At 43.4% G+C, this 26,793-nt stretch overlaps 2 protein-coding genes across 3 annotated transcripts in view; one reads left to right on the plus strand and one right to left on the minus strand.

Moving 5' to 3' along the window:
- The window catches only part of LOC138947535 (uncharacterized), a 118,531-nt gene that overhangs the window by 44,130 nt on the left and 47,608 nt on the right, over window positions 1-26,793 (minus strand). The window lies entirely within an intron of this gene.
- On the plus strand, window positions 267-15,808 carry LOC138946758 (uncharacterized). Its single transcript, XM_070318162.1, has 5 exons — window positions 267-407; window positions 7,213-7,263; window positions 7,522-8,210; window positions 14,384-14,822; window positions 15,014-15,808. The coding sequence occupies exons 1-3, from the start codon at window positions 267-269 to the stop codon at window positions 8,203-8,205; spliced, it is 876 nt and encodes a 291-aa protein (XP_070174263.1). The 3' UTR covers window positions 8,206-8,210; window positions 14,384-14,822; window positions 15,014-15,808.

The raw sequence follows: 26,793 nt of genomic DNA on the forward strand, positions 1-26,793 counted from the left end.
CGCCTTACCACTAGGAACATTGGCTGAACGCTGTCCATTGGGACAGAGAAGTCAACAGCAGACCTATCCACCACGAGATTACGGATGCACATTTGCTGCCAAGCTCCACAGAGAAAATGAGAAACCACCTTGCAGAGGAAGTGCTCAACATCGACACACTGCTCCTCATGAAATCCTATCAGGGCTCCCTGCCTGATGGGTCTCACCTTGATGGCACGGTCAAACTGCTTACAAACACAAGTTTCAATCAATGAAAAGTCAAAAGTATGGATGACAGAAGACTTTTCAAGCTCACCGACATGTGCCAATGGTTAACGAAGTGGCGTCTTTCTGCTAAGTGCCCCAAGAACTTCCTCTCCAAAGAATGTGCTGACGACGTCCAGAACATGCTGGTGACTTTCCCAGAGGTATGCCGACTCCACCTGACTGAGTACCCTGAGAGTGGAGTTGTCCCTGCCCGCTTTAACAGTGACTTGGTGGAAAATTTCTTCTGCAAACATCGAGGAATGCACAGCGGCAACCCTTTCTGAGCCATTGAAGTGTAAACTACCTGTTGTAAAGTAAACCCCAACGAGGCAGATATTTTTGAGTGCAGATCGAATTTGTGATCAGGCATTTAATAAATATTCTAATAACAGTTACATGACTGGAAAGGCATTTGTTTTCCTACTTATAAGAACTCTGTCAGTCTATCCCCTACTTTATTGGGCAAACGATGATTTCACATGACATAGTATGGTCAGAGACTGCGGAGTACAGTACCTGGCGAAAGAAACGCAACTCAAATGAAACTTTATGCAGGTGCGGATTTCATTTTGAACATTGCAAACATTTTTTTATTTGATTGTCCGAGTGACCACAATTAAGACTGCCTGATTCTTTCTTTCTTTATTAGGTGTTTAACGTCGTTTTCAACCATTCAAGGTTATATCGCGACGGGCTTTGCCTGATTATAATTTGTTTGTTTTGTTTGTTTGTTTGCTTAACGCCCAGCCGACCACGAAGGGCCATATCAGGGCGGTGCTGCTTTGACATAATACGTGCGCCACACACAAGACAGAAGTCGCAGCACAGGCTTCATGTCTCACCCAGTCACATTATTCTGACACCGGACCAACCAGTCCTAGCACTAACCCCATAATGGCAGACGCCAGGCGGAGCAGCCACTAGATTGCCAATTTTAAAGTCTTAGGTATGACCCGGCCGGGGTTCGAACCCACGACCTCCCGATCACGAGGCGGACGCCTTACCACTAGGCCAACCGTGCCGGTTGCCTGATTATAATGATAACACTGTTTTTTTGTAGTGTACGGCAACAGCGACAAATCACTCACTGAAAACAAAGCGAAGTTTTATCAGATTCAGAGATTTATTTTAGACAGTCAACGTTTTGGTTAAGATTGAATTAATTGTTATTTTTTGTTAGAAACTGTATTGTTATGTAGTGGGTGCACAGTCTCTCTCTCAGTCTCAGTTTCTCTATTTACATATGTAATACTCCATTTTGTGTGCTTCTCTACTGTTGTTGTGAAGCACTTAGTTTTCTTCTCGTTATTCTTATTATTGTTGTTTTTATTAGTTTCAATTACGAATTTACAATATCGTCCGCCAATTCATTATTTTGTCTCTAAGAGCACATTCATAAGTTTATCTTGTGCTCCTTTATAAAAACATATTTTTCACGGCTTTGTAAAGCTGTATTTGAATAAAACGCTGTTTGAACCATTTGCTTCGTTTGACAATGTCTTTGCGGCGCGCCATTATGTTTCGCAAACCGGAAAAGGCAAAGGCGAAGACTGTACCAAATACGATTCCGAACTTTGTTTTAGAAATAAATGCTGTTTGAGAATAAAATCGTTAAATATTATTTGACGCGGAAAAATAGATTACTCCAGCAGAATTCGTAAGTTGTGTCCGCGGAAATGTCCCACACCTGAAATTGTTGTTAATCGTCTCTTCAGCAGTTAATGCTATTCGAGACCGATGCAAGTTTGTTTCCTTTTCCATCACTTTCACATTTTGTACTTGTCTGGGGGAACATCCCACAATAAAACCTTCAGAGTTTCTGCACTGCAGTGTTTGTCACGAATCTCTTGTCCGTCTATCAATATCCATAACACCAGAGGGTCAATAATTGCATGAGCTCTATATATACATACTTGCAGACACTTCAGATAAAATAAACCTTGCCCTGGGAGACTAACGACAATAGAATTTAATTTGGTTATGACCTGGTTCGGCTGCCACCTCCGTAATAAGCAAGACAGTCAGTCGGAAATAAATATTTGGATGCTTTTCTGTAGAAAGTCACTCATAGGTTAAATCAAGGGAGGTAAATCTCTCAGCTTTCTTTTCCGTCTTGAACTTGGCGTGGTAAGACGTTTTGTCGCAGAAATTTATTTTGTTATCGCATTCGAGTGATAATTTTTATCGACCATCCTCTCAATTGACGGTCATTGATTTCGAAAACTTTACACCCGAGCAGCTGAACGACACCCTAGCGCTTTTCTATGTTTGTGCGCGTACCCAGGACGGCCAGCTCTACAGGGGGAAAAGTCTCCAAGGGCTAAGATACGCCCTCTACCGGTACCTACAGGCACCACCTTTCAACAAACTTGACTTGTTTGACTTGTTGAAAGATCCAATTTCAAGATTTCAAGAAAACCACTGAGAATTTCAAGCTCGGAAATCAAGAGGGAGGGAAAAGGAGATGCGAGGCATACACCACCCCTGTCAAAAGACGACCTACAGAGACTCGACAAGTCTATGTTCCTGAATACCAACACACCTCTGTGGGCCATGGAAACAAGGTTCAAATTGACACCCGAGTCTACTTCCTGAGGAGAGGGAGTGAAAATATGAACACAAAAACACTGTTCAACTTTAACCAAATTTTGTAATGAATTTTGTAGGGAAACAGGGTGACTATGCACACATTTAATTACATATTCTTACTCCGAATCACATAATATGCATTGACACACTTCGAGATGCTAGGTCTGATAAAAGCTACCCGTCTAGGTATAAGGGAAGCAACCCCAACTAAAAAAGTGACAGCACCAATGTACTTGCCACACTAGGTTGCCTCCCATATAGTGAGCTACGTCACCATTGGTGCCTACCACGTGATAAACCTCAATCGACTTCTATCACTTGAGTAGACAGGTCGTGTTTTGCTTTGCTCTGGCTGGTTGTTGTCTGCTTACAATTATTCCCGTAATGATCTTTTTTTGAATTTTTATTTTTACAGATAATGGATATCCGGGCTGTCCTGCTAGAGTTGGCGTTTGATGCGGGCTTCGACGATTTTGAATTTGCTGCAATGCTGGACATGGTGGAGGATGAAGAGAGAGAAAATAGAGCCATGCATATTTGAAAGGATGTTTTCCCTTGACAATTTCAGCGAGGAGGGATGTGACCCCTGTGTCAGTATGGTAATCCTGCATACCCTCTCAGACCACATTTACAGCGTCATCACTGGGGTCGGGTGTTGATCCCACAACAGCAAATGTTTAAGACTGAGAATAGTAAAGTCAAACGGGCCGTTGAGTGGCAGTTTGGTAGGATTGTGGCATCCTGTATGCTTTCTTGGATTTCAAATACAACCTCAAGTTATTTCTGTCCCCGGTGGGGATGCTGTATGTGGTGGGTGCTCTTCTTACCAACTGCCATCTCTGTATTCGAGGTCACAAGCAGAACTCTCTCTACTTTGGACTTCAGCCACCCACAATTGAAGAGTACTTATATTGAGCTATGTGTGCTTATTGTGTGTTTCAACATGTAGAATAAACACAATACTACATGGCTTGCTCTGTCGTACCAGATGTACACGAGATGCTTTTTCAAATATGAAAAGCTCGCTTTCGCTCGCAGTTCAATATTTTGCATAAAGTCAACACACATGATTGCTTGGTTGGATGCTTATTATTGTTTATCGTCTCCTCGGCAGATAATGCTATTCGAGACCGTTGCAAGTTTGTTTCCTTCTAAAACTCAAGACAAGGATGACAACATCTGTTCGTTCATTTCCACCCAAGAAAAAGAATCGGAGTCTTCATTCAGCAGCAAAGATGACGAGTCAGAAAGAAGATCACAAGAGGACGAAGATAAAATAACGATGCAAGTTTTTTTTCTTTTCAGGTAAACTCCAATGCTACAAAACAATATTTACAATCAGGTTGATCACTGGAGAAGTTTAGTTAAAACTCTCCCACTGCGTGAACTTGACGGAGAGACTTTCTTTATTTGGTGTTTAACGTCGTTTTCAACCATTCAAGGTTATATCGCGACGGGGAAAGGGGGGAGATGGGATTGACGGAGAGAGCCAGTCACACAGCAAGCCAGCCCTGCACATCCAGCATGACACCAATGAAGCTCTCCAACCATTTCCTTTCAGTGACGATGAAAGCGGAAATATATATACTGGAATGGTTTTGTTTGTTTGTTTGCTTAACGCCCAGCCGACCACGAAGGGCCATAACAGGGCGGTACTGGATTGGTGGCGTGACAAATCAAACTGGAGATGGCTGGTTGGTTGGTCTATTCAGCTGATATTGCTATTCGAGACCGATGTATGGTTTTTTTTCCCCCGTCACTTCACATGGGAAGCTCCATGCTTGAAAGATTAAACTGGCGAACCAGACACTGGGGCTAACATGGATGAAACACTCCTTCAACATTCAACAATGCGGCCCAAATCTTTGGGTTAGACATGGCTTACTCACTGAATCAAATGCGCGCCAGCTCTACCACACACCGAAACAGGTAAGTTATATAAACTGCATATGCATGGTCACTATCACCTTTTCCTACACATAAAAAGACAAGATTGGTAGGTTGGTTGGTTATTGGCTTTTATAGTTTTTTCAGCCGATATTGCAATATTGCTGAGACCGAAGCAAATTTGTGTCCTTTAAAATCTCAGTTCACATGGCAAGCTCCATGCTTATTTAAAACTATTAACATTCAGGTCTATCACTGTAAAAAGGAGGTTCTAAAGGTTCACAACTTTCGTATGTTAATGTTACTTTAAATCTAATGTTAAAATCACGAGAGTTCAAACGGCTACTGTGCAGCCATTCATGCTAAGGGGAGTCCGTTGCATAACTGTTGGGGGTTTATTGATGGGACTGTGCGTGAAATGTGTAAGCCGTCCATTCACCAGAGGGAGGTTTACAATGGTCACAAAAAGGTCAATGCCCTGAAATTCCAATCAGTTGTTAATTCAAGTGGGTTGATTGCTAACCTGTACGGCGCATTGCCAGGAACACAACATGATACTGCGCTTCTAAACCAGTGGACTTACGCAACACACGGAGGCACATTTTTTTTTTACTCCAGTTCCAGATCAGTGCAGAGATACAGTGGAACCCCCGATTTAAGACCTCCTAAAATCTGAGAAAATCAGGCCTTAAAAAGGAGGGAGTCTTAAAATGGGGGTAAATTTACAGAGGTTATGAACAGAAAGTCTGAGAAAACAGGGTCTTAAAAGGGAGGAAGTCTTAAATTGGGGGGTCTTAAAACGGGGGTTCCACTGTACTCGCTTCAGATCTCTCATCAATGCAAGCAAATTCCCAAGGCAAGTAACTCTCACACTTTGTCTAGCGACAACAGTAGTTCCCCTTTCAACTAATTTCTGCACTCAGTTGCTTCGACAAGAGACTGCAATCCCACGGTCAGTTTTGAACAATATTTTATTTTATATGCCAAAGTTAATCTGCTACTAAATTCAACAAAACAAAATTTTCTCAGTGATATCAAAACATGAACTGAACACACACTATCTGCCTTTATTACCAATTCAGTGCCCCATATGGCTTTTTGACCAATCAGGACGGATTCTAGGTGACCCTCTAAATGTTATAACGTTCAGGCAGGGACCCTTTTTGTTTATCACGCTAATAATTGTTTGTTTGCTTGTTTGCTTTAACGCCCAGCCGACCACGAAGGGCCATATCAGGGCGGTGCTGCTTTGACATATAACGTGCGCCACACACAAGAGAGAAGTCGCAGCACAGGCTTCATGTCTCACCCAGTCACATTATTCTGACACTGGACCAACCAGTCCTAGCACTAACCCCATAATGCCAGACGCCAGGCGGAGCAGCCACTAGATTGCCAATTTTAAAGTCTTAGGCATGACCCGGCCGGGGTTCGAACCCACTACCTCCCGATCACGGGGCGGACACCTTACCACTAGGCCAACCGTGCCGGTACACTAATAATTAACAAGACAAAGTAAAAATGTAATTCAACAATATCAGCGTGATTTATTCTAAAGAATGACACTTCAAATGCTGTCAGATAATACTCTCTTTATCTAAATAAAAAACCGAAAAGCGAGTTTTGTCGGTGGAGGCGTTACGGAACAGCTTTCTTTCTTTCTTTCTTTATTTGGTGTCTCAGATACTGCCCTTCTACTCCGACAATAGATCCGTCAAACTCAAAGCGACCCTCTACACCATCAGCCACACCAGAGTCCCAGAAAAAACGTGGACGTCCAGCGGCCGTTGCTGTTAGTGCCAGTGAGTGTTGAACTTTAGAGTTTTCTGTTGAGCGCATGAGGTGATTGTTGTTTCTGGATGTTCTGCTTATGCAAATGTTTGATACATATATTTTATTGTATTGGTAGGAACATAAAAAAATGCCCACTTAATAAGCTTCTTATAGTGTTTTCTTCATGTTTCTGGGAACTTCTATCTATGAGTTGGATCTATGTGTTGAGTAAAATCATGAGTAAAGGTCACATGCTTATGAGCAGTCTTGGTGCTCTTTGTTCCTATTAGATATTTTCAATAAATTTGTTTTTGTAAATAACACTAGTGCCTTTTTCAACTATGATTTCTAAACCAAAGGCAAATTCAAACTCATCAATGCTAGCTGACTGTTAATGTTTTCTATGTGGCCTGGTAGCAGGATGGTCTATGATGTGAAAGCTTGGAGTGTCCGATATTGTGAGCTGGGCTGCTTTTACATAAAGAGTGTGCCTGGAGGCTTTAATCGTAAATGTATGTTTCCGTTCCCAAATGATTGGACTGTATGTGTTGAATATTTGTTCTTTTCCCCTCCATAAAGGTTGGACCACATTTGATGAAAGTTGTCGCTTTCATCTAACATCGAACGCAGAAGAAGAAGAAGTCGCTTTCATCTCTGATTGATGCTGTGCTTAATTTTGGCATCATGATCTCTAAATCAAAATTGCTCTTTTTTCAGAAAAGAGAGAGGCATCCCCAGCTGTGGGGCCTAAGGCGACGCAGTTCTCAGGTTCGCAGTGTCTGGCTGCCAGGATAATGAATAAACTACCGAAATCAAGCACCTCGGCCGTCACCACAATAGTGACAATTCATCCCCCCCCACCCTCTGTATTAGCCCCTGCTGCCCGTCCATAACTCATAACTCATAACATTTTATTGATCCAACAAAGGAAATTAATTTAGTCATCAGCACATATAGGTCATTAATTAATAAATATAAAAGAATAAAAGAAGAAAATTCATAAAACCCATGATATAAAAATACCAGCCCCCATATTCCCAGAGGCCCCTGCTGCCCGGCAACCAGCATCCCAGGACCTGCACACCACTACTGCCTCTGCAAATACTGCCCAGGCCCAGCAACCTACTCAGTCTCGGGGATATTCAGCCCCTGCTGCCCGGCAACCAGCATCCCAGGGCCACACTGCTACTGCTGCACAGCAACCTACTCAGTCTCGGGGCAATTCAGCCCCTGCTGCCAGGCAACCAGCATCCCAGGACCACACCGCTACTGCTGCACAGCAACCTACTCAGTCTCAGGGCAATTCAGCCCCTGCTGCCCGGCAACCAGCATCCCAGGACCACACCGCTACTGCTGCACAGCAACCTACTCAGTCTCGGGGCAATTCAGCCTCTGCTGCCCGGCAACCAGCATCCCAGGATCACACCGCTACTGCTGCCCAGCAACCTACTTCGTCTCGGGGCTATTCAGCCTCCACCGCCTCTGCCCTGCAACCTCCACTTAGTTATTCAGTCTCCTCCGCCACTGCTGCCTGGCCACCTATGGAGTATGGGTATTGGCAGGATGACTGCCATTATTGGGATGGGGATTCCGCTTCCTCCTACCTGGCAACCTCTTTTACGGGGTTGTTGGAAAGCAACGCACCAACCCTTCTACCACCTCCTGGATGTGGAGCAGTCTGTCCCTGCTCCGAGCGCCTCGGCCAGTTAGAGATGGTTGGTTGGTTGGTTTTTGGGGTTTAATGTCTCTTCAGCAGATGCTAGCTGCTATTCGAGACCGATGCAGTTATTTTCTTTTCCCTTCATATGGCAAGTTCTACGTTTCAGACTATTTACATTCAAATCTATCACTGTAAAAGAAGGTTCTAAAAATTAATAATTTTCACTTCTGGTACTTTAAATCTTGTAAAAAATCTTGATCTCTTTTAAAAAGTTAAAAATCTTGTCCGGGGGAACATCCCGGAATAAAACCTTCAGTGTTTCCGCATTGTAGTGTTTGTCTCGAAATTCTTGAACGTCTACACATTTTGTGAGAACATGTTCTAATGTCCATGGTTCGTCACATCCAAAACAGTATGGTGGATCTTCACCTTTCAGCAGATACGAATGTGTTTTTTGTTTGTTTGTTTGTTTGTTTGTTGCTTAACGTCCAGCCGACTACGCAGAGCCATATCAGGACGAATACGAATGTGTAATGTGACTGTGCCCAATGTGTAAGCGACAGAGAACTGTCTCTTCTTTCCTGTTGAGGCGACATTGGGGTAGGCTGTCCGACAGCTGGGGGACGATCTTATGAAGTTTATTTTCTTCACATTCGTCCCATTCACTCTGCCATAGGTACTTTATGTACATGTTGGTGCGAGTTCTGAAATCTGAATGCTTTGTGTGTTTGTCAGTGATGAGTCTTTCTCTGGCTTCTTTAGCAGCTTGATCAGCTGCAGAGTTGCCTCTAATTCCAACATGGGATGGCACCCATGCAAACACAATCCTTTTGCCTTCTTCAATCAGAGATGCATGTAGCTCTTGGATTTCGACCAACAGTGGGTGATCTAGCTGAGTTCTCTTCACGGCGGTAAGAGCCGATAGGGAATCCGACAGAATCAGGAAGTCTTTCTTTTTTGACTGATATACCTGTTTCAGAGCTAGCTGTAAAGCTTTCAACTCTGCAGAAAATACAGAACTGTCATCCGGAAGACGGGCCGAAAAGGCCCTATCGAGTTTAGGACCAGTGACAGAAGCTGATGCCACTTTACTTTCAGCTTTGGACCCATCAGTGTATATTCGTTGATGGGAAGGAAACTCGGTACAGAACTGGCTAAAACACTGTTTAAAAATCAAATCATTTGTCTCTGACTTCTTTAACCTTGTCAGATCGAGTCGAACAACTGGATCTGGCAATGTCCATGGAGGTGTTTCTGTCCATCGATTTTCACTAACATGATCGAGTTTTATCTTTGATTCGGCCAGATGTGACTGAATCCGAGAAGACAGAGGTGCTCGATCATTTGGGTGACTTTCAAAAAATTCAGAGCATTGTGGTTGAAATACGCATTGGTAGGCTGGATTTGTAGGCATAGCTTTCAGTTTCAACACATAATTTAGGGTGAGTTTCAGGCGTCGCAGCCTCAGAGAGGGTTCTTTGGCCTCAAAATATAAGGACTGTACTGGAGACGTCCTGAAAGCTCCCAGACAAAGACGTATACCCTGGTGGTGTATTGTGTCTAATAGCCTTAGGTTGGATTTTGCGGCTCCACCATAGACGACACAACCATAGTCCAACTTGGATCGGATTAAAGCACGGTAAAGTCTGAGTAGGACTGTGCGGTCAGCACCCCAGTCCGTATGAGAAACCACTTTCAATACATCCAGAGCTTTCAGACATGATGTTCTCAGATACTGGATATGTTTAAGGAATGTTAGTCGACGGTCAAAGGTCAGTCCTAGGAATTTAAATTCTTCAACAACCTTGACAGGATTACCATTCAGGACCAGAGAGGGTTCTGGCATGGCTCCCCTTTGTTTGCAAAGATGCATACAGACAGTTTTGCTGGTGGAAAATTTGAAACCGTTCTCTGTTACCCATTTTTGCACCTTTTCGATACATAATTGAAGCTGCCTTTCCACTCTATGTAGGGATTTGCCACGCACACAAAGTGCAAAGTCATCAACAAACAAGGATGACTCGGATCCTTTCAGTACTGCCTTAACTATGTTATTGATTTTGATGTTGAACAACATGGGTGATAGAATGCTTCCTTGAGGAACACCCATCTCTTGTTGACAGAACTCTGATAGGTTGGGACCGACCCGTACTGTAAAAAATCGATTACTTAGAAATCCTTCCACAAAAACAGGGAGACGTCCACGAAAACCCATTTCATGCAAATCAGCTAAAATACCGTGTTTCCAGGTCGTGTCGTAAGCCTTCTCGAGATCAAAAAATATAGCTAGTACATGTTCAGATCTCGCAAAGGCCTCTCGAACGAAGGTCTCAAAACGTACCAAATGATCAGTGGTGCTGTGTCCCTTTCGGAAGCCACATTGCACATCACTTAAGAGGTTTTGTTTTTCTAGGTACCACACCATCCTAGCGTTGACCAATCGCTCCATGGTTTTACACAGACAGCTGGTCAAGGCTATCGGACGGTAGTTGCTGGGGTTTGTATGATCTTTACCTGGTTTTGGAATGGGGACAATCATCGCTTCTTGCCATGAAGGTGGAAAGGATCCACTCTCCCATATGTGGTTAAAAACCTTCAGCAGGACCAGAAGACAACTTTCTGGTAGGTGTGTGAGAAACTGATAATGTATTCCGTCCAGCCCCGTTGCTGAGTTGTTGCATTTTTGTAAGGCTTGTTTGAGTTCAGTTATACTGAACAACTTGTTGTAGTTCTCCTCATTCTGAGATGAGAAGTTTATGGGTTTACGTTCTTGGGTGGCTTTGATTTTTTGAAAATCTGTGCAGTAATTTTCTGTTGATGAGTTTTTTTCCATTGTTGAAGCCAGAACGTTTGCTACTTCATTCTTTTGGGTTATAAGGGATCCATTTACCACAAGGTGGTTAATTGATGCAGATCCTTTTTTCCCTTTGATTTTACGAATAGCATTCCAAACTTTACTTGATGATACCTTAGAGTTTAAGTTTGAGCAAAAAGACCTCCAGGATGTTCTTTTAGAATGTTTTATGACAGTGCGACTCTTAGCGCGAAATCTGAAGAAAGTCAACTTCTTGCTAAGGGTCGGGCATCTGTAGAACCTGTGTAGACTTCTCTTTCGCTCAGATCGGGCTTCTTGGCATTCTTTATTAAACCATGGCACTTTAATGCGGTTGTTTGAAGATGTTTTTGGGATGTACTCAGTGGCAATGTCTTGTAGAGTGTTTGTAAAAATAGATGATGGGTCGTCACTTCCATCAAAGACAGTGTCTTCTGTGAGTTGGACAGAACATTCGGCAGTAAAAGACAGCCAGTTTGCCTTGTTCAGGTTCCATCTCTGGGGGGAAGCTTCTTCCAATCCATCTATTTGAGACATCAAGATAGGGAAATGATCGCTACCACATGTGTCATCATAGACTTTAAATTCAAAGTCTAGAACAAGAGAGGTGTCGCAAATAACTAGATCTAGTATGGACTTGCATCCTGTTGCTGGATGGAGATATGTTGGTACTCCATCGTTTAAAACGCATAGATTACGATTGTCTAAAAAATCTTCTAGAATTCGTCCTCTCGTACTTAGAGAGTTGCTGCCCCATAAAGGGGACTGAGCGTTAAAATCTCCCATTAAAACAAAGGGAGCTGGAAGCTGATCAATAAGATTTTCAAGATCGTGCTTCGTGTAACATTTGGATGGTGACAGATATACACTGCAGAGAGTGATGGTTTTATCTAATGTCACTCGTGCTGCGACGGCTTGAATGTTTGTACATAGGTTGATCTCACTACAAAGTACACTTTTCTTAATCAAAAGAGCAACTCCCCCAGACGTGTTATTGTCTGAATGGTTTCTAAAAACATTGTATCCAGATACATTAAAATCTTTGTTTGGTTTCAGCATTGTTTCCTGTAATGCTGTAGCAACAGGATGAAATTTGTGTAAAAGTAGACATAATTCTTCATAGTTAGCTTGGACCCCTCTACAATTCCATTGAATAAAATTGGCTATGTTTGTTTAGTTTTAAGAAGTTTCTGCCTCCATACCCTCTTCGTCGGATAAACTCCCAAAATGATTGTATAGTGTGATGGGATTTTTCTCCATTTTTGGGGTGCGAGGCGATCTTTGGGGCAGAGTAACTTTTCCCTTGTCCGGAGGTGTTCGTGGTGTGGATTGAGTAAGGTCCACTACCTCCACTACCTCGACGGCCCCCTTCCTGTGAGTTGCCCTGTGAACGGGCTTCTGGGTTGGGGTGGTGAAGCGAACCTCACCAGGAGACCCCGTAGGGTCCTCAATTGGGGTGGTGAAGCGAACCTCACCAGGAGCCCCCACAGGGTCTCCAGTTGGGGCGGTGAAGCAAACCTCACCAGGAGACCCCATAGAGTCTCCAGTGGGGATAGCCCCACCTGTGCTTTCATCTGTCTGTGTACAAATACTTTTGTTTCTTGTGGGCTCTGTCCTTTTCAACATGGACGGGCCTGCCTGGACACCCACAGACCTATATGAAATACTGGTCTGGGTGGGTGTTGACTTTGTTGCAGGTCTTTGACTGACTGCTGCCGCAAAACTTTTCTGGAAGGAAAAAACATTCGTTTTTTCAACCTCCTTCCTGGCGTCTGAGAAAGACATCTTTTTCTCCGTTTTTGTTTTTTGAATGGCCTGTTCAAACTTGTATTTTGGACATTCTCTGGAGGACGGGGAATGGTTTCCCTTACAGTTTGTGCAGGTGGGTGGTGATGTGCAGGGACCTTCGTGAGGATCTCCGCCACACCTCTCGCACACTGCCTTCTGTTTACATCCAGCCTTTGAATGTCCAAATCTTTGGCATTGGAAACATCTCATTGGTGATGGAATATACAAAGTCACTCTTATTTGAACAAATCCCACTTTTATTTTCTCAGGGATGGTTGGTGTACAAAAAGTGACGAAAAGGGTGTTGGTGGGTACTCTGATATCGCCCTTCCTGATCAGCACCCGGTACACATCAATGACACCTTGATCCTTTAGGCCTTCTTTTATTTCAGCCTCACTGAGGCCCTCCAGCTCTCGGCATCGGATGACTCCTTTGCTGGTGTTCAGGCCTCTGTGAGGACTGACCTTGACCGGTCTATCAACAAATTTCTGACCATTCAGACGGAGAAGACCATCTGATGCCTTTTTTGAAGGACATTCAATCAGTAGAGAACCATTTCGAAGCCTCTTAATGTTGTCTATCGTTGATGATACTCCTGCAATAACCTTCTGTATCGCAAAAGGCGAAAGTTTGGAGATGGGCTGTGCCTCATCTGCTGTCTCAACAACAATGAAACGGGGCCAGGCCTCGCTGATGTTGTTCTTTGTTGCTCTGACTCGGACTTCATCGTCAGAATCAGAGTCAACGCAGTATCTTCGTTTGTTCCTGTTTTGGGTGTTTGAAAAAAAAGAAGAAAAAGAAGAGGAAGCCATGTTTGAGGCCTTTATCTTCGTCGCATCTGATCCCCACCCACCACGGAGCCCAACAAGGGGACGCTTAGGTGGAGCGGTTATCCAACTCCAGAGCGCCAAGGATACAGATGGATATACGCAGCGATAAGAGGAAACATATGGTATCAATCTGTAATAGGAGATTTAACTCTTTCCAAGCGGAAACGGGTTAGGTAACAACTTGGCATAATGTTCGTCAACTCTTTCCAAGCGGAAACGGATTAGGTAACAACTTGGCATAGTGTTTGTCCCGACTACCGCCGCCCCCTCCTACCGCCGCTTGCTCCTTTAGCCAAAGGTCCGATGCAATATGCTCAAGACATATACCCAGACTTGACCAGCCGATTGATTGAAGCGGGTAAGCCTTTTTCAACCTCCTGTCTTAGATAAAGACTGGGCCAAAATGATGTGTTGGCGCTACAAAGTCGCAACTAAGTAAACCCCTCAATCATCAGGTCACCAGCCCAAACCGGTACAGGTCGCAGCGCACGGCAAACACGCTGGGTCTTAAGAAGACCACAGAGAAATAAGGATGTGGAAAAGAAGACTTTTGGGAAGTGAAATAAAGGTGACGGATCCAGTCAGGTAGAAATAAGACAAGAAAGGAATCAGAAAACTGCAGGGAATAGTAGGGAGAGTTTTTTGGAGGGAAATATAGGTGAAAGGACTGGTAAGGCAGAAATAAGACAAAAGAAGAGAAGTAAAGGGGTGGGGTAGCTTAGTGGAAACACTCCCGCCGCGTGAAGGCGACCCCATGGGAGCTCCAGTTAGAGAAGGATGTGTTTTGGCTGAAGGAGGATCAATTGAAAGGTGAGTTTTACAACTATATATTTGCATGGGCATTTCCTGTTTAAAGACCTATTTTGTACAGTTAATCAACAGGGCTATCTCCTAGTGTTTAACTACTTTTCTGAGGTGTCTGATTCAATGTTTCTTTCTTTATTTGGTGTTTAACGTCGTTTTCAACTATTCAAGGTTATATCGCGACGGATTCAATGGTTACTGTATGTTATTTTGCTGTACTTATTGCTGCGGGTGATGAAATTGATGTTAGTTTGTGCATGGTTGTGTGATTGTTTGCCAACACGCATTTTTCAGGCTTGGTTTTTAAATTTATTTGCAGTCACCGGCAGAGTTTCGCCTGCTGCCCAGTCTTTCATGCCTGTGGTTCCTTCTCTTTCTCTTCCTCTTCCACCACCTTCTGTACCAATGTCGGTGAGTCACATTGGAGGCGTTTTATTGTGGGCCCAGAAAAAGGATTATCCTAAGTATTTTGTGTGCATTAAACAAAAAAGCTGTAGCATGGTGGCTGATTTTCTAAATTTTATTCTATGGGCTGGGTTGGAAATGTTTGTTTTGTTCTCTATGATGGTTTGGTCATTTGCTATCAACTGTTTTTTCAACAGGTGATTCCTGAAGCGTCCGTGCCTCTAGTGGAGGGGAGCAGCATCACAATCCCTGCCCGCAATCTGAACCTCTGCGTGATCAGGGGCAAACGGTCATTTTCGGCGATGACACGGCTGTTATGCTGCTATTTGTTTTCAGAACTTGAGCTCTCTGTGAGCTGTGCACGGGGGTCATCCACCAGAGCAGCACTGGATGCTGACAAAGTGGATGCCATAATCAGTAAGTTATAATTACTTGTCCATTTTAAGTCAATAGTTTCAGGTTTGAAATTTCAGTTGCCAAAGTATTCCTATTCAGTGTTTAACCTGGGAGAAAAAGGCAATGGGACATTTGTCCCCCTCAACCAAATTCCGATGGGACATAGTCGAAGGCAAGAAGCGCCAAAGAGGCCTGTACGCGTTTTTCACCAATGATGTAAAAGGGTGCAAAATGGTGCCATCCAACATTAGCCGCTATATCGTGTTATCCATGTATGTGTTTGTTTGTTTGTTTAACGCCCAGCCGACCACGAAGGGCCATATCAGGGCGGTGCTGCTTTGACATATAACGTGCGCCACACACAAGACAGAAGTCGCAGCACAGGCTTCATGTCTCACCCAGTCACATTATTCTGACACCAACCAGTCCTAGCACTAACCCCATAATGCCAGACGCCAGGCGGAGCAGCCACTAGATTGCCAATTTTAAAGTCTTAGGTATGACCCGGCCGGGGTTCGAACCCACGACCTCCCGATCACGGGGCGGACACCTTACCACTAGGCCAACCGTGCCGCTATCCATGTATGTGTGTTTGTGTGTGTAATCCGATGTAAAATGTACATTTGGTGGCGTGGTGGTACGTATTCTCAATGCGAGGCACTGAAGGGAATTGTGATGGGACATTTTCAGATTTAATGCGCCAGTGGCGCAGGGCGCACTAGTAAATGAAACCCTGCCTATTAAAGCCTTCCGGGTTGCTTTGCAGGTAATTTAATGACACTGTGACGAGCCTTTGTTGTGCAAGTAAAATGCTCCATTTTCTACCCTCGGGGGGGGGGGGGGGGGGAAATCAGAAAATTCAGTCCCCTCTCTGTCTTAACTTGCTTCTTTGTGGGCAGTTGCTGAAAACAAATGTAGCTTTGGCTGGTAAAGTTTGCTCTCTGGCTAGTACATTTTCAGAATCGCTTGCTAAAGGTTAATACGCCATTTTTTTAATTTCAAAATTCTTCAGACTGCTTTCTGTTGCTTTGGCTAATCCCTGTTGTTGTTTTGTTTCTTTGTTCAGAACTCATCGTTGCAGTTGCCCGTGTCTGACAAGGGAACCTTGGAACAGTTTTGTGTGGTGATTTCTCCAGAGCTGTGGTGCTTTAAATTGCTGTGATTTGTGTGATAAACTTTTAACTTGTATCAGTTTTTCCGATTCACAGCTCTATGCATTAAGAGTTGATCTGTGTTAGTAAATCTTCAACAGGAGGCATTGATCAGTATTTTGAACAATGGGTTGTGTGTGCATACTAGTCTGAATTCATTAAATTTCGCTTTTGCGATCAACTTTTCAAAGTTGTCATAATGATCTCATCGTTGCAGTTGCCCGTGTCTGACAAGGGAACCTTTGAACAGTTTTGTGTAATGATTTCTCCCGGGAGTGCTATTAATTGCTGTTATTTGTGTGATAAACTTATAACTTGGATCAGTTTTTACGACTCACAGCTCTGTGCATTAAGAGTTGATCTGTGTTAGTAATCTTCACGAGGAGGCATTGATCAGTATTTTGAACAATGGGCTGTGTGTATACTAGTCTGAATTAATTAAATTTCGCTTTTGCGATCAACTTTTCAAATTGAAGTTGTCATAATGATCTCATCGTTGCAGTTGCCCGTGTCTGACAAGGGAACCTTTGAACAGTTTTGTGTGATGATTTCTCCCGGGTGTGCAATTAATTGCTGTGATTTGCGTGATAAATTTTAACTTTGATCAGTTTTTATGATTGACAGCTCTATGGATTGAGAGTTGATCTGAGCATCCCTTTTTTACAGTTCTACATCGTTTGAAAAACAGTTCTTTATGTTCAATCATTCGTTATCTGATTATTTAAATTTAAGTGAATGGTAGACCGTCTGTCGTTGAACAGTTGAAGGAAGGACATACATGGGAAACCGTAAAAAACTATTTGAATGTTTTTACGCACTTCATTGACTTTCTGGATGGAAAACCAGAATTAGTTGACAAATCTGTGATCGGAACTTTGAGAGTTTGTTTGTTTTGCTTAACGCCCAGCCGACCACGAAGGGCCATATCAGGGCGGTTCCAAAAACAGGAGGGGCTTTTAATTTCATAACCGCAGTGCCCCACTGCGGGAGTCTTGTGTGTGGCGCACGTTAAATGTCAAAGCAGCACCGCCCTGATATGGCCCTTCGTGGTCGGCTGGGCGTTAAGCAAACAAACAAACAAACTACTACAGTAAAACCTGAGTCTAGCGGACCCTTGTTGTAACGGCCACCTGCTACATACGGACAGTTTATCATGGCACGAACACGATTTCAACAATAACTAACCTTTAACGGGCGGACACCTGCCACTTACGGACGCGGACACGATTTTTCGGACCATAGGAAGTGTAAACACTGTCACAAACGGACACAACGTACATAAAAACGCAACTTCGAAAACTCGACTGTTATGCAGTCAGTGCTCGGCAGCCGTAGCCGTAGCACAAATGGTTGTTGATTGGTTGTCCTGTCCCTTTTCTGACCAATCAGTGGCTTGTTTAGATGGAGACCCACTTTCGCTCACTCACTTTCGCTTCGCTCACTTTCGCTTTTCCGCATTGTGGATACAGTCACAACCAAAAGCAACAGTAGACTACTGTGTTTGAAAATGGAATCTCCAGCAGGAAAAAGAAAAGCGTTGACTTTAGAGCAGCGTGTCGCTGCCTTGAAAAAACTAGATAGCGGCCAATCATGCCGAGATGTGGCGAAGGAGATGGGATGTGGGAAAACACAGATCGCGAGGATCAAATCGGAAAAAGAAGACGTGATGAAGGAGTGGGAGTCAGGTGCACGAATCGACCAAAAAACTGTGAAACGTCGGAAAACGCAATATAAAGACCTGAACAACGTGGTATGGGAGTGGTATGGCAACCATTTATCATTTACCACTCCCCCCTCCTACTAATCTCTCTTTCGATCTCTCTCTCTTTGTAAGCAATCGTTCGAAGGAAACAATAGTTAACACAGCTAAATTTCTGTTCCATGCATTTATGCTGAGACTAGAAAAACTGAATGAAACAAGAGCTGACCCAATTTGGTCGAGACACACTGCAGAATTTCCCGTTGAATGACTGATAAAAAAAAGTCATTTTTAGCTTTGTGACGTCCGACTTGCGTAAGTTTGAATGCACAGTGTGTGTAGGGAACGGGGTAGGTGGGGGGGGGTGATGTTGTTGTTGTTGTTTGCTACATGTACCATTTGTTTACTCACATTTTCAGTGAGTCTCATGTTCAATCCAATAAATACATACTACAGGACTGACAAAAAGTGTCTTGTTCATTTTACGTGCTCTTTGTAAAATATTGCCCCGGCCCCTCCACCTGTGAAGAAGGGACACCTGTCTAATAGGGACACTATTACCATTCCCCAAGGGTGTCCGTTAGAGACAGGTTTTACTGTAGTACTAAAGACTACTGCTACTACTAGCTTTAAACAAGCTATGGTTTGAATGACCAGCTAAATGCTAATAGTAAATAAGTACATTATTTTTGCATCAGCGAGGTATACATAAATTTAACGAAGTGGATTCACAGCGCGTTGTGCAGCGTTGCGATTTACAACGCGCGGCGCTACGAGGAACGCTGCGATTCACGACGCGCGATGTATTCTGCCAATACATTTTCTTCACAATCGCAAAGTTTACAACAGCTACATCTATCTGATCTATTTGAGAAATAAAACTGTCAATAAAGCAAAAAACAGAGCTTAGCCATTCTCTCTCTCTCACTCTTTCAACTGAATTCACCGCGTCGATGTAAAAACGTGCCTTCCTCTGCTGAACAATCCTTCTCATTGCGGTCAATGCGCATGCGCCAATCTTAGACTTACAAAAATGCGACCCTTTGACCGATCGAACCATGGGTTAGGGTAAGGGTTAGAGTTAGGTTGTTCACGACCTGATTAATCTCCCCATGTTAGCGCATGCGCATTGACCGCAATAAGAAGGATTGTTCAGGCAGTTTTCAGTTTGTGACACCGGCCTTGAATACTTGGCAGTCATACTCATATCACTACATGTCATTGCAATGGCTTCTACTATATATGGAAAGGAGCTGAGTTTTTAAACTGGGATGACGTTTTTAAACAATTATCCGAGTACAGTGCCGCGGAAATGTTAATCGGTGTCACACCAGTTAACACTTCAGCAGCCATTTTGGAATTCGCGCATGCGCAGATCATTTTTTCAGCGTGGGGTTTTTTTCCAGTTGATTTGAACGCGTATATATATTCAGTCTGCATAAAGTGCAATTTTGTAGTCTTGCAGCCCTGAAGTTGCTTTTGCGTGTCCAAAGAAAGAGTGTAAAATGTTGCTGATAATCATGCATACATGTACAAAAATAAAGCGCACCAACAATCTGCGCTGGTGAGAGCAATAGCCGCGCTCTGGGAATCGCTGCGCTGCACAACGTGCCGCGCTCTGTGAATTGCCAGTGAATCGCTTGCCTAAATTTAAATATTTTATTAAAAAAATACCGCATGGTTTTGATTGACCAAATCATTTATCAGCTAACAATATGCTTTTATTTCAGTTGGACCTGACTTGAGCATGGTTCCGTTGTCTCCGCAACAACAGCTTGTTTTGCTCAAGAATTGCAGGCATGTCCAGTTTGCAGCATGTGCAGGCTGACCCCCGCTGAGTGTGAAGATCTGATGGCTGATCTAGACAAAACATAAGCTGCTTGACACTATTCCAAGGTAAGCAAGAAGCTTTGAAAATAGTTACTTTAAGTGTTACTTAGTAAGTGTACAGTTTTGTGGGTGAACCATCAGTAACCGTCCCCCCCCCCCCCCCCCCCCCCCCATCGACACCCCCACCCACACATACAAACATGCACACAAACTTGGGTTTGTACTACAACTATTAGTATTAACTACTCTTCATAAATGAGTTATGTAATTCATCAGAGGTTTGAAGTCATTATGGTTTTGCAAATTAGTAAGAGACTATGTGGGTGCATGGATTCAGTAATGCGCAATTAATACATGCAATACTCCTGCTGGTGAGTTCACTACAAACAGGTACTACATTAGAACTGATCTATGTTATTTGTTGATGAGGATGTTTTCTCAGACTTTCTGTTCATAACCTCTGTAAAATTACCCCCCTTTTAAGACTCCCTCCTTTTTAAGACTGAATTTTCTCAGATTATTGGAGGTCTTAAAAGGGGTGTTCCACTGTATAACCTGTTTTTCTAGTTTCATGGTTTAGCCACGACTCACTTTGAATGAGGGTCATCTGCCAGGCATTTAGCTGATTATCTGATAGTGATAAGTGATATTTATTTTTTTTTTTTTTTTTTCATTACTTTATTGTCCCATCGCTGGGAAATTCGGGTCGCTTCCTCCCAGTGGAAAGCTAGCGGCAACGGAGTCGCGCTACCCAGGTGTCTGCGTGTTTAGGTGTATTCAGCCACCTGCACTTATGGCAGAATGACCAAGATCTTTAACGTGCCATTGTGGTGACACGGGGGTGGGAGATGGATACCGTCTCTGGGTCTGCACATAAAGTTGACCCGTGTCCGTCCCGGCCCGGATTCGAACCAGCGACCTCTCGATCACAAGTCCAGTGCTCTACCACCTGAGCTAATTTGCTATTTATAAATTACAGTTGCAGTAAACTAACACTGTCGCACAAAGTATGTGACTTTAAAAAAAGATTTGTTTGAAATCATGTGAGCTCTGTCCACTAGATGATGGAGAAGGGAATTTTTCCAGTTGAGTCTGCAACATGGATTTTTTCTCTCTCAGGATAACAAATACAGTATGGAAGGAAAAATTTAGGGTTGGTGTGGCGATAACAATAAAGATATGTCATAGTGACTTGACTAATTGATTTGAATTCTGCTGCAGGTCAGTCGCCCCCCACCTCCTGCCTACTACAACTTCGAGGAAATACGACAGGACACCCTTCAGCTTGCTGCACCATGGTGTCTCTTGGAGAACAGCAAGGAACAGATACAGGTGGGGTCGGTTGGGATACCGTAAACAGACTATTTTTGTTGTTGTTGGCCTTAGCATAGAGTCTGGGGATGTGAGATGTGCATGATGTGTTGTTTGAATCTGACAGTGATTGTATGAATTTGTTTATACATGTATGGTTGTCACGCGCTTTTAACTTCTGATAAGGCGCTTTATAAATGCCCGTTATTATTATTATTATTATAAATAGATACACACTTGTAAACTTATGTTAGTTTTCACACGTGAGCATGAAGGAATGTGCCTTTATATATAGTGGTAGTGGCTTGCAATATTGAATTTGAGGGATGTTTGCAGTTATATAATATATTAGCACAGCTCAGTTTTCTTGAGGGTTCTGTGAGAACAGTGAAATTCTCCTTTGAGGACTGAAAAATATCTTGGATAATTGGTCTTAATTGGGGGGGGGGGGGGGGGGGGGGGGGATTTAAAACATAAGTACATTCACATGTGTTTTTCATTTTCACTGTGTTAAGGTGGGGAGGTCCTTCTCTACTTCTTTCTTTGTTTTCCCATTGACATATTTTTGTTCTTGTCTATATTTTTTACATAGGTTCACCATTAGCTGCTGTCCTCATCCCCAGCCGACTGTTTCCGCTGAAGCCGTGAAGGATACTTCTTCATGTAGGCGTGGACATCTTTTTCGTCGCCATGCGAGGCTTCCAGTACCATATCATTTTGTGAATACTCTGGGGACCTGTCATCGACTTTGGAAGGACGCTTTATTTTACAACACTCTGTACCCCATCTATGTTGGCCAAGATTTTTTAAGCCGAGACCAGCTGTGCTGCAACAGGTCACTCAGAATTGTAGAAACTGTTTATCAACAGGCTAGAATGCTGGCGTTAGATCAACGTTACAGGAAGCGACTGAAGCTAACCGTCTAAGCAGGATGCGGATATGTGCCGAATGAGAACAGATGAAATGTGCATAGTGACTGTGTGTACGGATATATATCCATACCTGGTCAGATAGAGCCATATGAGTGGGTACGGATATATCCGTACCTGGGAGACAAGGAGTTAAAGGTACTGAACTTGTCAAATCCAGGTGCACGGATCCCCTGGGGCTTTTAGTCATACCTCAGGCAGCTATCCGTTAGAAGAACTACCGAGTTTCATTGACTTGCACCCAAAGAGTCAAGAACTGCGATTTTTTTACGAATTAATTTCGGACTCTGTCCCGGCTGGTCTTGTCCTATTTTTGGATCTAAATTTAGATCAGGTCATCACATGCACAAAAAGACACGTCACTAATAGCAAACTATGTCAGACATCATCATGAGTTTGTGTAAGACAAAATGGAGGCCGGAATCACTCAGTTGAATCGAACTCTGACCAAACACCACGTAATAACTAGGTTAATTTATGCACTCGCGTAAACAAGCCAACTGTCGAGCTTCACAGATGTCGTCGTTGGGTAGTTTTGGTTTTGTTTTACTACCATAGGACGATTTTTGAACTGTAAATGCACTCAGCTGCAACAAAAACGCAAAACGAAGGCTGTGAGCTGCACTGTGCCTTTAAGACCACATCTGAACTGAGGATTTAGTCTCTCCATAATCAAACGCTGAAGAAGATTTCAGAATGAACTTTGTTAGATCAATTATCAATCAATCAATCAATATGAGGCTTATAGTTATATCACGCGTATTCCGTGGGTACAGTTCTAAGCGCAGGGATTTTTAAAAAAAAAATTTTTATGCAATTTATATCGCGCACATATTCAAGGCGCAGGGATTTATTTATGTCGTGTGAGATGGAATTTTTTTACACAATACATCACGCATTCACATCAGCCAGCAGATCGCAGCCATTTCGGCGCATATCCTACTTTTCACGGCCTATTATTCCAAGTCACACGGATATTTGGTGGACATTTTTAGCTATGCCTATACAATTTTACCAGGAAAGACCGTTCTGTCAATCGTAATATCTTTAACGTGCACCCCCAATGTAGTGTACACGAATTAAGGGACCTCGGTTTTTCGTCTCATCCAAAAGACTAGCACTTGAACCCACCACCTAGGTTAGGAAAGGGGGGAGAAAATAGCGGCCTGACCCAGGGTCGAACACGCAACCTCTCGATTCCGAGCGCAAGTGCGTTACCACTCGGCCACCCATGCCGGTTGTTATGATCGCCACATTTTAGGTCCCCCCCTCCCCCCCTTTTCAAACTTCCCCGCTTTTAAGACCTTACGTTTTTGGATTTTCTGTTCACAACCTGTTGTGCATTTACCTACATATTAAGCAGATTTCCTCCTTTTTAAGACCAGCTTTTTTTTTATTCTTGGAGGCCTGTTTGGAGGGACACTGGATTTGTTTGTTCGAAATTCAGAATTCAAATAATTCTTCATCAACGAGATTCCCCGCGGATTAGGGGGAGTCCCAAATTGGTTGGGACAAGAAAGAATTTACCCGATGCTACCCAGCATGTCGTAAGAGACGACTAACGGTTCTGTTTCTCTTTTTACCCTTGTTAAGTGTTTCTTGTATAGAATATAGTCAATGTTTGTAAAGATTTTAGTCAAGCAGTATGTAAGAAATGTTAAGTCCTTTGTACTGGAAACTCTCATTCTCCTAGTAAGGTTTGTTTGTTTGTTTGCTTAACGCCCAGCCGACCACGAAGGGCCATATCAGGGCGGTGCTGCTTTGACATATAACGTGCGCCACACACAAGACAGAAGTCGCAGCACAGGCTTCATGTCTCACCCAGTCACATTATTCTGACACCGGACCAACCAGTCCTAGCACTAACCCCATAATGCCAGACGCCAGGCGGAGCAGCCACTAGATTGCCAATTTTAAAGTCTTAGGTATGACCCGGCCGGGGTTCGAACCCACGACCTCCCGATCACGGGGCGGACGCCTTACCACTAGGCCAACCGTGACGGTAACTTTGAGAGTAAATACATCAGGTTCAATTCAAACAGTAACTAAATTTGCAATGAAAGAGTTCCAAAAGCAAAAAATAAGAGATCGCAAACATGTGATCCCATTGGAACGAATCACCAAATACTTGAAAATTGGAATTATTTATTTATTTATTTGCTGTTGCTTTTTGGGTCCAGCGGACCATAATAGGCCAAATCAGGACCCCACAAGTTAATTCACACATTTTTAGATTAAAACAATTCTTATACATAAAATCCGTAACGTCACCCGAAGGCAACAAAAAAGTCAAAACATAACCCTATATGTCAAACAAGAAGAGCAAACGCTCGATCGAGTCACTTTCGCAGTTCTGAATATTATATGAGGCATCAGATGGACAGGAAGAAATTGCTATTCACAACACAATGAGTCACGTTCACATAAAATTTGAGCCCGGTCACTTTTATAGTTTCCGAGAAAAGCCCAACGTTAAGTTGTGTGTTGCCGAACAGAAAAGGCTAGTTATCTCCCTTGTTTTTCTGATAACGTTCGTAAAAGGCTACAGATGTAAATACTTTGATGTAAAGAATAATCCTACAAAGTTTCAATCACATCCGATGAACTTTGTCAAAGATATAAAATGTCTAATTTTTCCTTTGACGCTGACCTGTGACCTTGAAAAAGGTCAAAGGTCAACGAAACCATCGTTAAAGTGTAGAGGTCATTGGAGGTCACGACTAAACAAAATATGAGCCCGATCGCTTTGATAGTTTCCGAGAAAAGTCCAACGTTAAGGTGGTGTCTACGGACGGCCGGCCGGACGGCCGGCCGGCCGGACGGCCGGACAGACTAACACTGACCGATAACATAGAGTCACTTTTTCTCAAGTGACTCAATAAATTAGGTAGTTTTAAATTTAAATCTTGAAATAAAGACCAGACTCCTTTAAAAACCCAAAAAGAGCTGTAGAGCTGACCTCTGTAAAAATACTTTTCAAGCTCGAGGTGCCAAAATACTTTTCTCGTTGATCATACAGATCAACACACTCGGTGATAAAATTACTCACAGTAAAACCAGTATCACAGGCGTGGCACCATGGAATCGCTGAGGACTAATGTCAGCTTCTGTGGACAATGATGAGGATGCTGACCTCAACCCGCAGGTTGCACACAGGATAGGAAAGCGCATTCTTTTGCAAATGGAGCTACAAAATGGAAAGAGAACAAGGGTATTTTCTGATTTGAGTTGCTCGGAAGTTGAACAGGCGATAGATAGATGGTGGTTTTGTGATCATGGTGGCAGAGGGGAAAACTTTCAGAGTCTGGTTCTGCAAATATCTTTTGTTCGCACACAGAGTTTGAACTTCTACAGCGTTACATTTCAGTCTTCAGACCAGTTCTGAATCCGTGTACTGATCTGATATTCTGTAGGCGGTCAGGTGAAAGGGCTACCGTGCAAGAGATAGGTGAGTTTGTCCAAGAGGCTTGGGCCGACTATTGCTCGATTGCCCATGTAGATGGGGGTAGCATTACTTGCACATTGCTACGAAAAAGCCTCATCACCAAATCAAGGGAAGATGGAGTAGAAGAAGGAGACCAGCAGATCATGGCTCGTCTGATGGATCACCAAAAAAATACGGCTGATAGAAACTATGATGTGAGCACTGGGTCAAAAATGACTCGAAACTTCAGGACAATATTTGACAAGTTCCATGATCCGGTTTCTGATTCCTCTGATGAGGATGACGTTGACATGGAAATTGCAGCTTCCTGTCGGATGCATGAAGGAAGTGTTGTTTGCCAGTTTGAAGGAGCAACACTGAAGCAAATAGCTTTGCCTGTCAAAAAAAGGATTTCTTGTTCTATCGGTACAAGTCACATGAACAGAAGCACTTTTGGAAAACCGTATGTTTTCAGCGATGCGGACAAAAGTCGAATTTTGAGGTGTTGTAAAGACATTATCGAGAAAGGAGAGAGTGGTGAAGAAAGAATCCATCAAAACAGCGGTGTATAATGCATGGCCAAACTTCAGAGACCTTTTGCAGACCTATTCTCTGCATCAAAATTGCAACAGGGTAAGATGTGAGATTCGGAAAAAAAAGTTGTAACTGTGAGATCCTTCTCTTGTCAGCCGTTTGCTCTTCATCTCATTCTCCAGACTTTGTTTGTTTGTTTGTTTGTTTGCTTAACGCCCAGCCGACCACGAAGGGCCATATCAGGGCGGTGCTGCTTTGACATATAACGTGCGCCACACACAAGAGAGAAGTCGCAGCACAGGCTTCGTGTCTCACCCAGTCACATTATTCTGACACCGGACCAACCAGTCCTAGCACTAACCCCATAATGCCAGACGCCAGGCGGAGCAGCCACTAGATTGCCAATTTTAAAGTCTTAGGTATGACCCGGCCGGGGTTCGAACCCACGACCTCCCGATCACGGGGCGGACGCCTTACCACTAGGCCAACCGTGCCGGTCTTCTCCAGACTGTCTGTCTCACTTGGTGATCCTTGGTTTCTTTTTCATTGGGAAAAGGGAGCAGTGAATTACTCATTTTAAGGACTGCAGAGGAACAAGAGCTGCTTGCATGTAATGTTTTTTCTTTCTTTTCTTTGTTTGGTGTTTAACGTCGTTTTCAACCATTCAAGGTTATATCGCGACGGGGAAAGGGGGGAGATGGGA

This window comes from Littorina saxatilis, linkage group LG14 (assembly GCF_037325665.1).
Source record: "Littorina saxatilis isolate snail1 linkage group LG14, US_GU_Lsax_2.0, whole genome shotgun sequence".
Lineage (NCBI taxonomy): Eukaryota > Metazoa > Mollusca > Gastropoda > Littorinimorpha > Littorinidae > Littorina > Littorina saxatilis.